The sequence below is a fragment of the Callorhinchus milii genome, unplaced genomic scaffold (assembly GCF_018977255.1).
Source record: "Callorhinchus milii isolate IMCB2004 unplaced genomic scaffold, IMCB_Cmil_1.0 Scaffold5, whole genome shotgun sequence".
Classification (NCBI taxonomy): Eukaryota; Metazoa; Chordata; class Chondrichthyes; order Chimaeriformes; family Callorhinchidae; genus Callorhinchus; species Callorhinchus milii.
The window spans coordinates 17,393,163-17,410,414 of NW_024704746.1; the positions used below are offsets into that span (position 1 = coordinate 17,393,163).

At 37.6% G+C, this 17,252-nt stretch overlaps 2 protein-coding genes across 2 annotated transcripts in view; one reads left to right on the forward strand and one right to left on the reverse strand.

The window, feature by feature from the left end:
* Positions 1-1,240: 1,240 nt before the first annotated feature.
* On the reverse strand, positions 1,241-13,442 carry selenof (selenoprotein F). The gene is made up of 5 exons (XM_007887182.2): positions 13,350-13,442; positions 12,437-12,604; positions 5,967-6,030; positions 4,414-4,463; positions 1,241-1,847 (listed from the first exon to the last, which is right to left on the reverse strand). The coding sequence occupies exons 1-5, from the start codon at positions 13,395-13,397 to the stop codon at positions 1,716-1,718; spliced, it is 462 nt and encodes a 153-aa protein (XP_007885373.2). The 5' UTR covers positions 13,398-13,442; the 3' UTR covers positions 1,241-1,715.
* Positions 13,443-14,045: 603 nt separating this feature from the next.
* Positions 14,046-17,252, forward strand: part of hs2st1a (heparan sulfate 2-O-sulfotransferase 1a) — a 45,680-nt gene continuing 42,473 nt past the window's right edge. The window contains exon 1 of the mRNA XM_042335726.1: positions 14,046-14,222. Within this exon, the coding sequence (XP_042191660.1) occupies positions 14,099-14,222 (124 nt within the window). The 5' untranslated portion in view covers positions 14,046-14,098. The remainder of the gene's footprint in view (positions 14,223-17,252) is intronic.

Below are 17,252 nucleotides of genomic sequence, written 5' to 3' on the forward strand. Positions count from 1 at the left end.
GCAAAATAAGTTGAAGGATGGTTTGCAGAATTTATTGCTATCTACAGATTGAATCATACAATATAGATTTGTACCTTAATTCAGTTCATAAAAAACAATTGATAAGTTATTCATGAATGTTCAATATATAAATTACTACTGAAGTCATTTCATATTGTCTGTTAAACCAGAGGATTTTTGAAACAATCACCCAAGACACAGAAATAAGTCCAAGGTACATGCACACTTCAGAATTCCTCACCCTCAATTAAAGTAGATTCGGGATAAATCAGTTTGAGGAAAACTCGCAAACACTGATTTTAAAAAGCATTTTTAAATTTAGCTGCCATTGCACATCACTGGATCACATTAGTTTGATGCATCAAATATGAATTTCAATTGAATTTAGGGGAATATGTGATCAGATACAAATGTGCTTGTGAGGCATGTAGTTGAAGATCCAGTTGGTTTTATATTGAATAAGGGCCAATCCAATTCCTTAATATAATCCTGATCATTGGACATAACGTGAGAGGAAAAGGCGTAGTGTGTTTCTCCTGCTGACACTACAATATTTTACTCCTTGAATTTGACTAATTGGGAATTTATTCCTGAATCCAACTGAGGAAATGGCTGCTGGCCTGTCAGCAGAATCTTTAAATTACTCATTATTACCGCTATGAAGTCAAAGTGTTTTTTTGCTAAAAGAGCAAGAGGTTATCTCTTCCAATCCACCAGAAACATATTGCAAGATTTATTATGGGAAGACCAATCAAGCTCAATCAACAAAAGTAGCATTTCTCCACATATGACTGACTGACTGTTCTTAGATTGAATCATTGTTATTCTATTTGCTAATATGGTTACAGGAACATTCATTTTGTTAGAAAACAGAACAAGTTAGTGTAAAATGGACAGTATTAGGCCTCAGAATATATTCTTATCCTTTGAATATTTGCCTGATAGCTTCATGAATAATTATTCAAAAGAAAAATGTATGCGGCTGGGTGCTGATAAAGGCTGCTATCTTTGTCACATTTCAAAGGCTCAACACATTGCATCAACAACTTCCAGTTACCCAATTTGACAAAATGCAAGATATAGGAATGAAAAGATCATGAATGGAGATTGTAGCACGATAAGCTATAAAGTTGTGTTATTCAACAACCAGTTTGAGGACTGACACTGGTCACAATAACACATAATCAATCTGGAGTAAAGACAATGTTAATAGGTAAATTAATGATTAATGCAAACGTAGAACTTTACAAACATCTTTTATTAGCTCTTCAACAATGACATTTTTTGAACCTACTTTTACTGCAGTAGAGCGAAACCACCATAGAATGCACATGACATCAGACTACACACATCTTTTAACAGATTTTTTGTGCAGACTTCACAAAAGTGTATTTTTCTAATGTATCACATCCATCACAGTAAATAGTAAGATACAGCCAATTGACACAATGTACATTTAATAGAAAATCTTTATAGTTGACTTGTAAAAAGTGAAACAAAGTATAACATCCAAAACAGTTATATGTCTAGAAAGTCAATTCCTGATAATTATATTGACAGCTATATAGTTAAGAGATGTATGAAAATTTAACATGATTTAGATCACCATTGATCATTTATGATATCCATGAAAATGTAATAGGGTGTTACACGAATGAACAGATAGAGAGATGACAAAATATAGATACAGAAATGCAAGAATGATGTGCTGTAACTTATAAGCGTTCCAACTTTTCACTGAGGAATTCTTCTACGCTGTCTGTGTTCCACTTGAGAATACTTAATTCTTCTGCAATGTTCCCTTTATCGTCCAATAGCTTCAGTACAGGGTCAGAACCACGCACATACTAGGAAAGGACAGAACAAAAGATTAACCAGCTTCTTTCTATCTATCTTTCTTTCTATCTATATTATATATATATATATATACACACACACACGCATTTTGCTGAAATGAAAAACAGTCTAAAAGAAGAAAACTGTATTTAGCAGCATTTGTTATCAATTTCTCTATGAAAGCTCCAGCGCTTCTTATTGCAATAATTAATGTTATCTTCCTCTGCCAGCTCCTTCGATTTACTACCATAGCAATGCTGTTTTTTATCATAGTACTGTTTTTAAAAACAAAATGGCAGCAGGTAACACTGCTGAAGTTAGTAGTGCTGATGGGTATTCTTAAACTGGAGAAACTGCAGAACTCAATACTTGTTTAGTATCATAATACCACCTTTATGCTTTGAATAAAATTCATGAGCAGTTTCATGTACAGCTGCTAATAAGACAAGGCACTTAAAACTATACCTTGTATATTTGAGAGGCTTCATGAGACAAATACAACATGGGATTTGCACAATATGAAGCAATCAGATTGTGCAGTTCTGTGACCGATTTCTCTAAATGTCATATTTGCAATGTGCCAGTGACCCCATCAATCATCTTTAAATAACCAAATTACATTTAATAACTGAGAGACAACTTTGGTACATGGGAAAGAAATTCTCTACTGCTCTGCACAGTGTCTTTCAGTGCTGGAAAATCTTATTAACAATAATAATAATCCTTGCATTTGATATAGCGCTTTTCACGTCGGGAGGACGTCCCAAAGCGCTTCACAGAACACACTGTAAAGTGAATTGACTGTATATTTGTGGGCGAACGCGGCAGCCAATTGCGCACAGTCATGGATTGAAAATGACCAATTTATTATTATTTTGTTTTTTTGGAGGCATTATGATTGGGCATGTGGAGTAAGCAAATTTGCCCAAAGTTTCGCCCTGCCTGGAATTGAACTCAGCGGTTCTTGTTATGCAAAAACATTAAATGTACCTTGGCACCATGCATCAATTAACTATTTTACAGTATCCCTTCATCATACCAAATATATAACAGCTGTTTAAAAATCAATGCAAAGGTATGGGTGGTTCAGTGACTACATGCTGTGCATACCTTGATATTGCAGTATTTCTCCTACTTATTGCGAGATGAAAGACTTGCAACAGAATTGCTGCAATTGTAGAGGGACTTCAAATGTCTGTTGTCAATATTCTGCATTATGATTAGTATCCACAGGGAGTTAGTTTGTCCCAAGGGGCTTTTCAATTTGTGTACTTCATGCAGTTTAGTTGTCTGACGTGCTTTATCCATGATTTATCAAGTCAACTGTATAAGGATCTGAATATTCTTTTCTGCTCAGCAAAACACTTTCTGCTATAAAAGTACTGAATAATCAAAAACCTTGCACTCTGAATCCAAATGGTATTTATCTGCTATCATTCAGCAAATTCCCATTGTACTGCTAGTAAGAGCAGTTTCTGGGCAGATAACCCCAAGCACTCATTCCTTCCCAATACTGCAATTGAGTAATGGTACCAATATATAAGGAACACTGAAATGTAATTGATGTAGGATTTTAAAAGCCTATTTTAAGAAGTGCTGTCAGGCCCAAGTTAAAGTTTTAACAAAGACATCGCCAAATACTCTCTCAGAAATGAGGAATGAAGCAGGGAGGATGCAGGAAAGCTTCAAAACAGCAATGAGCAAAAATATGGCAATGAAAGCGATTACTAAAACATTTCCATTTAATTTTGTCCTTTAGAATAAAATTTTAGTTATAATTGTTAAAATTTTAAAAAGGGCAACTTGTTATAAGCGAATGATTGTTTATCTTCATCATGCATGAGCTACACCGATATTAAATGCGAGATCCAACATATTCCATAAAGATGCTCTCATTAGTTACAGCATAAAACTAAACAGTGATCTTTATAAAGAAGTTATTCTCTATACCCCTTTGGTATAATATGGCTTCCATTAGGACCCCGATACTGCAACTGCACTTAACATTGGTATCTATGCCATGTACAGCATATGCTGTCCCCATTGGAGCCTGATGGTAAAGATTCATAAGACATCAGGAGCACTACTATTTCTTTTCATAACCCACATCGATGAAATTTAAATTCCAGTGTAATTTTTTTAGCATGACATCAACCCACATAATACAACAGAACTACTGATATAAGAAGACCACAATTCCCCTGAAATTCTGTAATGCAGGCTTCATTCATAGTGCAGAGAAAGCCACCCTAAAACATTCAACAGGAAAATACCATAAAGATAGTGTGACTTGCAACAAGTACATTTGAACCTGTTGATGACCCAAACTCACTAATGATGGCATTGGACTAACATGGCAAAATTAGTCAGACCACCATCCTCAATAGGTTTTCAAGTATTCAGGTATTTAACATTTTGGATTGTTTTGAGTAGAATACTCCTCTCTTTAACAGGTAACAGCAAGAATTTAAAATTCTATTATGCCAATCAGAGATACTCATATTCTAAAAAATGACTGATGTTAAGAGGATATACTGTACGATGTTTTGTGAATAAATTGAAAGATAAAAAGCTTACCTTGATCTGCAAACCCTTGAACATCTTAGGCTTATCACTCCTGACAAAAGCTGAAAGATAATTAAAACAAAAAAAATGCTGTGTTAGTTTCTGAAAGTGCCTCTCCCAAGTTTATAAGTAGTTAAATTTAAATCAAGGTTTTCATAAGAGTGAAGAACGAACAATCTCAGACATAAGAGAAGTTAATTTGTGCAAGAGATTGGCAGTGCATACTGTCTTAGTTAACATACATAAAAACTGTATTGATTTCCACATTATCAATGTATGGGAGATGAATATAGTCCATGCCGATTTTAACAAGTGAGGCTTGGTTGTTTTTTTTATCATTCATACCCTCTCATGTAAAATGGCAAAATTAGTTAACCTGACCCCTGTATTTAGTACTCCAGTACTCCTAAAACCGTGCTTTAAATCAGTCTTGAATATTTGCACTCCATAAAGCATGGAGATCTACGACTGTTTGTGGGACATTGCTGTGCGCAATTGGCTGCCGCGTTCGCCCACAAATGTACAGTCAATTCACTTTACAGTGCGTTCTGTGAAGCGCTTTGGGATGTCCTCCCGATGTGAAAAGCGCTATATCAAATGCAAGGATTATTATTATTATGTTTTTCAACCAATCTTTTAATTGTGTTGTTTTCAAATGCTTATGTAATAAATTAGCAGGTGCTGACGATCAAGCTGCACATCCTATCATCCCAGATGCAAATCTGGCTCAGAGACAGAAGAGGGGCAAATAAAGGGCCTGGAACATCATTAATATTTCAGAAAGAATTAAAAATCCAGGACAATTAATACTTGTGGCTAAGACTGAACTGAAAATGCTAACAAACTGACACCATCACTAAAGGGAGGGTGTGTGCAAAATAGGAGTTATTAAATGTATTTACAACATGCCTGCTGGTAATCAGAATACTATTACAAACTGTAATTAAAACCAGCCCCTTCAGCCGATTCCACATGGGATTCAACATTCAGATTTCTGACTGAAGCTTTCATAGATTGGAAATTACTGCTTAAAATAAAGCTGGTTAAAGACATTGCAAACGTTCCAGTGAGAATATCCAAGGCTAAAATTAATTTGTGAAAATAATAATCCTTGCATTTGATTTGATATTGCACCTTAGGTATCCATGTTATAAGCAAAATGCTAAAAAAAGGCAATTTCTGCATTGTTAAGTCATGACTGACATTTAACTCCATGTTGTACACATGCATGTTATGCATATGACATATGACACAATTTGCTTTGCAAAGGGATATATGTAATAAGCAAGTGAAAGGAGTGGAGAACTTAAGACCCAGAAGTCAGTCTTTTAGCATGTGAAGCCAAGTGTAGTAGCAATAATAATATGCCCTTCCGGTTGTTATGGGTCGACAATAATCTCAAGTAAGGCATTGCTCACTTGTATAAGCAGCATGAAGAATTTAAAAAAAAACAATTCTCAACTTACTCCTGCTGTATCCTCAATTAATAAGATGTAAAATGAAATTTTGTTATTCTGATGATAATGATTGTTCAGGAATAAATAAAATATTGATTAGTTACTTACCCTGGACTTGGGGGAACCGCCCCAATTTTCATCCACACACTTCAAGGACTGCACCAGGATACAACTTAAATAAAAAAAAGTAATTTTCACACATTACCAAATTATACTGTGATATCATGTATGAACCTTTAAAAGTAGTCAACATTTTAAATTCATTCACAATGACAGCCATTTGCAATCCTTTCGTTGCAACCAGATCAATGGATATCCCAGTGATAGTAAAAAAAGAAAGAATAGGGTGGGTCAAACCAACTCTGGGGATTTCTGAAAGCCAGACAGAGGTGGCACTATAATTTATAATGCCATTATAAAGGTTGGCAAGTTTTTTTTAAATCAAACTATTTTCAACTACTTCAAACTATAGCTTTTCCAATTTTGGAGAGTAATAGATAACAAGGTGGAAGGAGCCAATCACCTAGCTTGCCATTGAAAAGAATGTTGAATATATGGAGTAGACTATTAATAAGATAGCTACTGTATTTGGCAAAAATCAAATGCAGGGTACAAGAGATTATGTAGTACAGGATTTTTTGTAATATACATTTGAGATCAGCCTGTACATTCCTTTGGGACTAGCCTGGACATTCTGTTGTGACGGCTTGGATGCAGCCATAGTTTGGGATTACTACTTTGATCCTTTTGCTGGTGAAATTATTCTGCACTATAAATGACTCAATGGAGGGGAGAGCCAATCTGTAAACATAGAGTTACTTTTGTAAATGACTCACAGTGAGAGTAGAATGGAAATATTGTGATAATACGTTTTATAAAGATCAGACTTATGCGAGTTTTACTCTAGTAGCATAAGAACAATTAGAAAATAGATGATTCTGTGTTGTAAAAGAACTTACAAGTTTCAAAATGGATATGGATAGATTTCATATTATAGAACTGTATCACCCAGGGGTATGAAATAAAAAATGTATTGACTAGCATCCAATTATACTGCAACATACTTTACTACATGGCCACTAAGGCACCGAATAACAATTTTATAGCTGCAGCTGTCAGGAGTTAGATAATGCAAGCAATGTGCAAGTGCATGCAGTAGTCAATTTATTTTTGTTCAAGTAAGTTTTTTCATATCCTAATCATAGCTCTTTGCTTATCAATGGCTGTGTTCAGTTATGGATGCCTGCTGAGTCACTAAGCATATAAAAATCCAATTAAAAACAGAATTGATTGTATACCTTCATCAAACTTGAACAAAAAATACAGCACAGTGCCCAGTATAAAGTGATGCTAAATTAAAAGCAGAGAAGCTAATTTAATACAACCTTTGTAATTACAAGACCATATTCTCTTAATCTTCAACAATTCTCATGTAGTCTTGATCACATATAAATGGAAATCCACAACTGTCCCATTTATATATGTGCCAAGAATGTAGCTGATTGAATTACTCTTGCTTTTCATCTGTAAAAAGCATAGGGCAGCTGTTTGTCATAGCAATGGTTGAAGGTTTTCTGTCCTGAAAAGAGTCAAATTGTGATTGCGTCATTTAAAAGTAACAATGCATATTTGAACGTTATGCAAAGTTGTTTTTTCATCTGCTAGAAACTGATCAATAAGTAATTTAAGTACAGTTTGATAATTAAATCTATCTGAATATTTGATAATTTGCTTCAATCCTTAAAATATTGAATAATGAAAAAACTTTTGACTACATTAAAAATAGAAAAAATGTTTATTCTTCAGATCAAAAACAGATAATGTTGAACAGGACAACTCTGTTATAATGCAACTCACTGGAGTACAAGATCACTTATAACAAAAGTGTGCTATGGACCCATGGCTATCATTATGCACTAAGGTTCCAGCTTCAGGCACACACTGGAGTAGAACACTAGCCAGTAAGCTGTGAACGCTTTCACAAGTGTTTCTAGTGACTGAAACATGTGTAGGAGCAGTCACAACGAAATTACCATTTTTTTTTTGCACTCGCGCACAAAGCTGGCTAGTCCACATCACTGGAAATGGTAACCTGGCCACAGAAAATTGTGCTTAGTGACTTTTTTCCCCGACCTGTTGACATGTAATTTTGTCAACTCAAAACATTAGTACCTTGTACTACACTTTATAAATAAATTCTAGTTTAAAATAGTACATGCAATGTATGGAAACTACTGTATATTAGAACCCAACTTGTTTCTCCAATTGTGCAGATCTTGATAATCATGCATTGCAGTTTGTCATTTGATTTTTTTTAATGAAGGGAAGAACAAACAATTTTCATTTAAAAAATGCTGATTCTCCTCCTAGCATTCTGATTCAAATTAACCAAATTGCAATATTTAATTATGGTAGATCAGATTTGGAAGCAACACCAATATGTATCTACACTGGAGCGAGCATGTCTACTTGCACATCAAATAAACATGAAGACACACAAATAGTGGATCTAAAATATAATTGAAAATCAAACCCCCTAAAGGAGAAACATACAAATTCCACGTTTAATTAAAAATCCCTGGAAGTAAAATACCATGAAGATAATCAAAATCTAGTATCAAATTTAATATTATGTGGACTAAATCATACACGCTTGAAGTTGCATCATTTAATTTCTTGATGCATTAATTTTTTAAGGACGCAACTTAAAAGTGACAGCTCTGCTTGGTCCACTGATTGCTAACTTCAATGACACTAAACAGTGCATTAACAGATGGGCTGGGCTTGCTATTTGTAAAACAAAATTGAATTCTGTTCTTTTAGAGTATTCATCACATGTCGGTAAAAGCTTAGAACTATTGTGTCATCGTACCGATACAAATTATAACTGTCTATTTATATGGAATGTTTATATATACCAACTAGCTCAAATACAAATATATCCCTTTTGCTGGTCAAACCTTGATCAGTTAATTATTGTGTAACAGAACTAGTTATTAACCACCATTAAAATTAGGCAAATTTAATGCACATTTTTGAAATCCTCAGTGGGAAGACTGAAGTCAGAAACTAGCATCGACATCAGCCATTTTATTGTCTCAGCCTCTTTACAATTCTGTTTTTTCATTTTGGATGATATTCTCAGAGGCGGACTGAGAGGGTTGGATTAAAGTAAGGAAGAATACAACAATGTAATCCTTTGCTCTGCAGACCCTGTTCACTCAAAGCATATGAAGAAGTCTGCATAACTAAATAAGATGTTTATGGCAATGCACAGGATGACAACTATTTTCAGTTTGTAAAAATCTAGATACATTGTACTGTATACTGCAATTAAATAGTTAAGTCCACCTCCAACTCATTCATTTTTGTTTCACTGACTGCTACAATAGGGTATTTGGCATGCTTCAATTCCAAAACAATTCCAGCCTATTCTGTATTGCGCACTCAGGTTTGATACATGTAAGGGCACATATCAATGAGACCTAAATATTGTTCTAGATCACAGTGTTATTTTGCTTAACAATGCACCAACATGTACATTGCAGTCAAACTTAATCTACTAACAACTGACAGTAACCTACATTTTCTCAAGGATTTGAATAATTTTATGAAATCAGGATATGTTAGCACATTTATATTTTATTTATTCCTGCTGAAAACTATTGAATTTTTAATGTTAAAAAAAATCCTCATGTTTAATTATTCACGAGTGAGACAGTGCAGCAGTACAACACTTGTGTATGGTTCACCTACCTCAAGCTGGGTCAAGGAGTTATTTTTCACTCTATGTCACTGTAGGTTCAAACTACTTTATTGTCTATTTAAAAATGTCAGATGAACCAGAGTTCCACTATTGCTGTAGGCTAGCAGTCAGTTTTCTCTGGTTACTAAATTTTGTTAAAGTACAATAAACTTCAAGTATATGTGAACAAATAATGCAATAAAGTGCAAAATTCAACATGCTGATATTGTTTCATCTATATGAAGCTACTGTTTTTTGGATGATGGGACACAAAGCAAAATAAGTGAAACTTGTAAACCCAATTATCAAATTGGTGTGCCAAATTTACACTAACACTCAGGTGAACTGCCTAATTATACCAATGTATAATACAAATACACATCATAATTTAACCCGCACCAAATACCGTATTCCCAGGGTCTAGGGACTCCCTATTACAGAATGGGTTGGTTTTAAGATCTTTATACTTGTGTACAAATCACATCATGCCCTGGCACCACCCTAGCTCTCCAATCTGCATACACCCCTCTCCATTACCCGCCGCCTTCGCTCAACTGACTCCTGCACACCTCTCGTCCCTATTGACGATCATGCTTTCAGCCTATGTTCCAAAACTATGGAGCTCTCTGCCTCAATCCCTTCCCCTTGCCTCCTCCTTCCCAGTCATAAGATCACACCTGAAGACCTTTCTCTTCGACCGTGCCTGCGGTCACCTCACCCCTGCATCAAGCTCTGCTGCCGTTAAGCATTCCGAGACGCTACCCCATGTGAAAGGTGCTATATAAATGCAAGTAGTTGTTTTTAATTCTCTTCTCCCCACTTCCCAAACAGTAAGTAAATGTATTTTTGCAATCATAGGACAGCTAATCACAATGCTGATTACAAGTAATTCCCTCAATGTAATCCTGCTGCATTTCTTAAAAATGGCATGCATTCACCAATATATTCTACAATATGCAAGACAACACTGCACATGTCTATTCACACTCCTCCAGCAAATATTGTGAAGTTATAAATCAGTAATTCACTCAAGGGAAGTGAACTTTAGAATTTCAGTTTAAATATTAATGGCATCATTCAAATAATTGAACTGATGATTCACAAAATGTGCCCTCTTCCAAGCAGATAATTTCAGCTGAAATTATTCTGATGGTTACTGAATGAACTGGGTATTTCAATAGTATCTTGGAAGATGAATGCAAATGCACAGATGTTGACAAGATTTTCTGTTGCTCCCACATCGACACATTTAGCTGCAATGTGTTGCAAACTATTTTAAGAGTGCTTTCATGAAAACGTAGTTCAATTAAACGTGTATTAATTGCATCATCTGTAATTCAAAACAAAATGATTTAAAAAGTACAAGCCAACCCATTATAATGTGATGTTTTGTGTCCATAAATTGATTTCATGTCACAACTAATAAAAAGCCAACAGGAGGTGGTTCTGTGTTTTTAAAGTTGCTGCTAATATTACTTCCTATTCATAGCATGCAACATGCAGAAAGATGATTAGTCAGTATAAGAATTATACAATTCTTCTGGTGCACCATGAAACCATCTGTGTGGTCTACCGAAGTGCAGTTCAATGGGGTTGGCCTGCAATTATTCCTGCGCAAATAATTTAATTCAGTGTTATTCATGAGATATTAAACCTTATAAAACTAACTTATTTTAATCTGATACTGATTTCCAAGTCATTATTTCAAAAGCAATACAACCATCTTATTTGAGTATACAAGGACACAATTAAAGTTACTCTGAAAAATCCAGTAAAGAATATAACTAAACAGAATTATAACTTTTACTATGCATTTCACAGATCATAGTCAAACAAAAACTGATGGTTTATGTTCCACAAAATTCCTAACCTCAAATCCATTTTCTACCAAATACACTAGAAACAGAGGCAAGCAAACAGAAAATTGTTATCACTGCTCTGAAAAAAATAATGAATGAGCCACCTGCCACAAAAAGAAAGATAGCTCCCCTAATGGTTGAGTGGGTAAAGGCACAAAAATCACACAGACCAGAAAATGCAGGTATAAATCTTGTACTGTGAAAGATACTCAGGAAACACATTAGAATTGACCTTAGAGTAATGAGTAAAGGAGAGAAAATTCAGACATGGTTTATTTTCCTGTGTTGTCCAATGTCGAAAGGTATGCATCATCATAAAGAAGACTTTGGGCTGCAGACACGAGTATATAAATTACTGAGGATGGATAGGCTATTCATTTTCAGCAGTAATTATCACGTGCATCTCAGAACAATTGTTGAGATAATGACAAATAATGCAAGTGCATTTCCATCACTAACACTCCATAAAATGAATCTCCATCTCTGATGCTCTATAATACATATCACAAGCAACTCTATCAATGCTATTTCAAAGTTATTTCAGGAACAAATGCAGCAAACCTTTCTTTTCAGACTGAGAAATACAAATTTTACCTAATATAACGACAAAATTACATTTGTGTAGTGCCTTTCAAGTCAGGAGGATGTCCCAAGGCACTGGACAGACAGAGTTATGGACCTGAGCTGGGGGTCACGGTGGGGGAGAGTGGAGGACGGGGGGGGGGGTATGCAGGAAGATCGAAAACATGGTCAAAGAGGAGGGTCTTGAGGTGAATCTTTAAGTGGCAAGGGAGGGGGCGAGACGGAGGGACTGCGGGATGGAGTTCCAGAAGGTGGGGGCAGAGTGGCGGAAGGTCCGCCTTCCAATAGTGGGGCGAGCAAGATGGGGGATGTGAAGCAGGCCAGAGCCTGCTGAAAATAACTAAAGAATCTGTTGCTCAACAATGCATGGCAGGCACAAAATAAAGCTGTACCTTTTTAGTTTCAAGCTGGGCATCCTCTTGGCAGCATTGCCTGCAGTATGGGTCCAGTTGATTTAAACTGAACTGACCAAGAAGATCACAAGAACTGCAAAGCAAGTTACTGGAAAAGCCAATTTCTCTACAAGCTTCAGATGAAAAATCTGCTCCATATGCTGCTATCTGAAATAGAGAGGAGAGGGTTCATTATCAATCTATTATGAAGTCAATTTAAACATACTGTACATATCAGTGAGTTAAACAGATTACAAGATTGTGTCTTTGGTGCAAATTTGTAAGATGAGATGGGCAGTTACAATACAAGAGGAAAGTTATTTTCACCATCAAGAGCAAATCTATACCAGCAAGTAAGGAACCACTGATTTTTTCACCATGTTGACAAACATCCACAAGTTTAAATACTACGGGATGAAGTTTTGGGTCACAGAAACATTACATTTGAGAAGCTTCACCTGCCATAGCCATAGAGACCTTAATTCTAACGATTGTGAGACTTGGCCAACCCTTAATAAAGCAGCCGGTTTTGAGGACTGTTTCATCTTTCTGGTGCAAACGAAAAATACAGAAAATGTGGCAGTATTTCGAAAGAACGGTCACTTGTGGAGTGGAGAGGAAGCATTGCAACACAGACTGAACGATCACAAGTCGAGTTGAGATAAATCAAATTGCACGTTCGTATAAGAAACGTAACCGGTTAATTGCTTCTCTGGGAACCAAAGGATGTGATTACAGGTTACAGGCCACGTCATGCGAACCAAAGGCCGGGGAAGGGGGTGGGGGGGAGCCGCGTCCCTCGTCCTCCAAAGTCTTCATCCTTCTCTGAGGAAACCGTGGACTAACCCACACCCTTGTCGTCCACCTCGCCGAAAAGAAGGAGAAAGAATAGGAATCTGTTCAACAAAATTACCGCATTTAAAAAGGGCAACAGCCACAGCAGGAAAACCTCCGCCGCCATCTTGAACCGCCGAGGACCCCACGCGCGCCAAGTCAGGCAAGTGACACCTCTACCTATCTGACTGCTTCAAACTAAATCCTCGCAGTTCACTTCTGTGTGGTAATCGAACGGGAGGGGGGGGAAAAAAAAAAAAAAAAAAGAGCGAGAGACTGGGGATTTAATCCTTTTCGCTTTTCTCGTTTCCACTCGATGACCCTTCCCTTGGCTACTTTCTGTCAGGCGAATGAGATGGACCGCTCGTCCCCCTTTCGGGAAGAGAAGCCCGCGCGCGGGGGCGGCAGCAGCAGTCGGCGCAGCGTCGCTGTTGCGGAGAGAAGGCAGTCAGTGAGGCGGTCGGTCGGTCAGTCAGTCAGTCAGTGAGGGCGGGCGGGCGGGCGGCCCCACGGTGAGAGTTGTGAGACACACACACACAGAGGGAGAGAGAGGCCGAAGTTGACATACTTCTTTGCTCCGATTTAGCGGCTGCGTCTCTCTCACCGACGTGATTATGTGCGCGGTTACAGCTGACGAGATTCGCCGCCGTTTGTCGAGCTTTCCACGCTTTTGACTCCATTCCCCCCCCCCCCCCCCCCAACCCCCTCACCTTCCCCTTCGTCCCCACCACCACCACCACCTCCCTCCCCCCTCTCTCTCTCTCCCCCCCCCCCTCCCCCGTTGGTTTTCTTTATTTCGGTTAAACCGCGGCATGTCTTGATAATTTCATGGGGCTTCTCAGAATCATCATGCCGCCCAAATTGCAGCTCCTCGCGGTTGTGGCATTTATGATCACGATGTTGTTCTTGGAGAATCAGATCCAGAAGCTGGAGGAGTCTCGGGGTAAATTGGGTAAGTCGGAGGGGGCATCGCCGGCGCGCGCGTGTGTGTGTGTGTGTGTGTGTGAGGATATGAACCCCCCGGACACACACACACACACACAGCCTTGGGTGGTTTCGTGATTTATTATTAACGAAGAACTCCCCACTCCCCTCCCCTCCATTTCCTAATCTCGCACCTTCTTCTTGGCAGAGAGGGGCCGTTCCTCGAGCAGCAGCTTCTTTTATATATTTTTTTTGAGTTCGCTTTGGAAAACGGGCGTTCACGGCTGCTGCAGCTGCCGGTGGTTGGGCCTGTACTGGGCATTACAGCAACTCAGCCCCCCCCCCCCCCCACACCCCACACACACACCAGCCCCGCGTTGTGTTAAATAAAAGTCCTTTGATTTGAGATATGCGAATTTAACACGTGTGCGATGTTAACAATTTGATACAGTCGAGACGTTTGCAGTGCTCTCGACTGCTATTGAATTATGACTGGCCTTTAAAGAGGTGCACCACAGTATTCTGTGCATTTCATAATCTAATTTCACGAGTTAAATTGCCTACATAGTGAGTGACATAGTTGACATTAAGTTACGTGTGGTCTGCTGTATGAATGGGATTCTAAATTACATGCAATATCTCCTTTGGGTTGTATTTTGTTTATCATGCTTCATCTTTCAGTGTTGATAACCTGTAAATGACTTACTATGTGTGAGAGTAATAAAGAATTATGTCATATGAACTGTCCATGCTCAGACCTCTGGGAGGATCAGTCAGAGTATGTACCTTTCAGGGAAGTTTGAATAGAAAAAAGAGAATGAATGACTGTTTGTGTAGCAGAACAGGTTGAGCGATCGTGGCCAACTTCAGAGAGGAGTGTGTTTGGAGTGCCTTTGGAACTCCATCCCACACTCGCTTCGCTCCCTTTCCTGCCTCTTTCAAGACCCATCGATCTTGTGCCATCGATCACCCTCCTTCCCCACCCCCACCCCCACCCTCCGCGATCCCAACCCCCAGTTTGGGTCCGAAACACTGACTCTCCAGCGCCTTGGGATATCTTCCCAATGTGAAACGCACTATACAAATGTAATTTTGTGGTTGTTGTTGCTTCCTTCAAGGCACATCTTCAAGGCATGCCTCAGGATCCTCCTCTTCAACCGTGCCTTCAGCCACACTCCTACCCCCTGTCCTCCACCCTCCCTGTTCCCATCTGGGAGCGGGTCACCCATCTGCCTTTTTGATTAGGGAATGGTGCTTAAATTTTAAAATGCTTCTATTTTTCAAAAAAAGCCAAGATTTGCAATTTTCAAGTCTAAACAAGAGTGATATTCAATTGTAACCATGCTTTTGAAAATAGTCGTTAGGGCTGCCGCGGTTTGCCCACAAAGTGCAGTCAATTCACTTTACAGTGTATTCTGTGAAGCACTTTGAGATGTCTTGATGATGTGATAAGGCGCTATATACTGTATAATCTGTATAGCAGTTTGTTCATTTTCAAAATAGTTCAAAACAGTGTTCTGTGACTTCATGCAAATTCTGGTTTGGAGGAGATTAAATGAGTATTATTTTATTCAAAGTTTTAATTATATAACTGCATAGGACAAATGAATGGGTCATGAGTTGGGCACATACTGATTCGTAGTTTGTGGAGTCCTGTAGTTCAATGGTTAGAGCACTCGCTTTGCAAGCGAGAGACCCGAGTTCAATTCCAGGCAGAGGGCGAAACCTTGGGCAAGTTTCCTTACTCCACGCAGAGCCTAATAATAATCCCTCCAAAACCAAAAAAAAACAATAATAAATCGGTCATTTTCAATCTACGACTGTTTGTGGGACATTGCTGTGCGCAATTGATTGCCGCGTTCGTCCACAAATATACAGTCAATTCTCTTTACAGTGTGTTCTGTGAAGCGCTTTCGGACGTCCTCCCGACGTGAAAAGCGCTATATCAAAATGCAAGGATTATTATTATTATAGTTAATTTCGGCTGTATGTGCGACATTGAGGTGTGCAAATTTACTGTTGTATTTGCCTATAAGATACACAGTTACTACACTTTACAGTAAATCTTGTGAAGCAACTTCTTGGTGTGAATGGCGCTATTGCAAATGCAAAGAATTTTTCAATGGAATTTTTCTTTTCTCTTAATCATCTGCAACTTATTCTTCAATAAGCCAGCAAATGTCACATACCAATATTGTACTTTATAAATATCATCCAGTTCTGCATTGAGATTGAAATGCTCTTTCAAAATGCAAGTAATGCCAACTCTCATAAAATGGTAAAACGAAATGTGATTTAAAATATCATACATAGTATATATTTCTTAAAATAATGGATACCAGGAAATGAGTTTACCTAATCTCTGGGTTAGTTTGCCTTCCTAAATTGCTACAGCTTTGTTCCGTTTTTGAGATGCACAATTGCAGTTATATTTTGCCCTGTATATCACTCCTAGTTATCTGCTGCATTTTCTATCAATTCTGCCTAATGGCTTTTAAAATATTTTATTTCTGCTTCCACATAATTGTGGTGTGTGAAGTAAGATTTTATAAATGATTAACTGGTACTGTTAATGGTATGTCATTTGCTGCAGTTCAGTAGGTTTGCTGCCATAAGTAGCAGCATATTGAAGGGGAAAAAATGCAATTTACTTGTAATAATCAGTGTCGAAATCACAATTTGGTGTCACCTACTGTAGTGTGCTGTACATTTCTTCTACATATTTGGCTTGGGTTTCTACCTGGTGTGCAGGAAAGACAACTTAATGCAATAAATCTATTTTATGTGTTTTAAACTTTAACTCTGTAGAAGATGATGATTTTGTTTATTTCTCCATTGCATTTGATTCATACAGATTGTTTGACAGATATTAATGGCAATTTTTAGTACCAAAATTGCCTTGTAATGTTTCACATACTATGCATGTTGTTTGCTGTAGTACTTTGCTGAATGTTTCCTCAGGAGTAGGATTAAATAACATTGTATAAAACTAGTGAAAATGATGAATGGTTTCTATTAAATTATGTGACAATTTTAAGATGCACTGTTAGAAATCCTG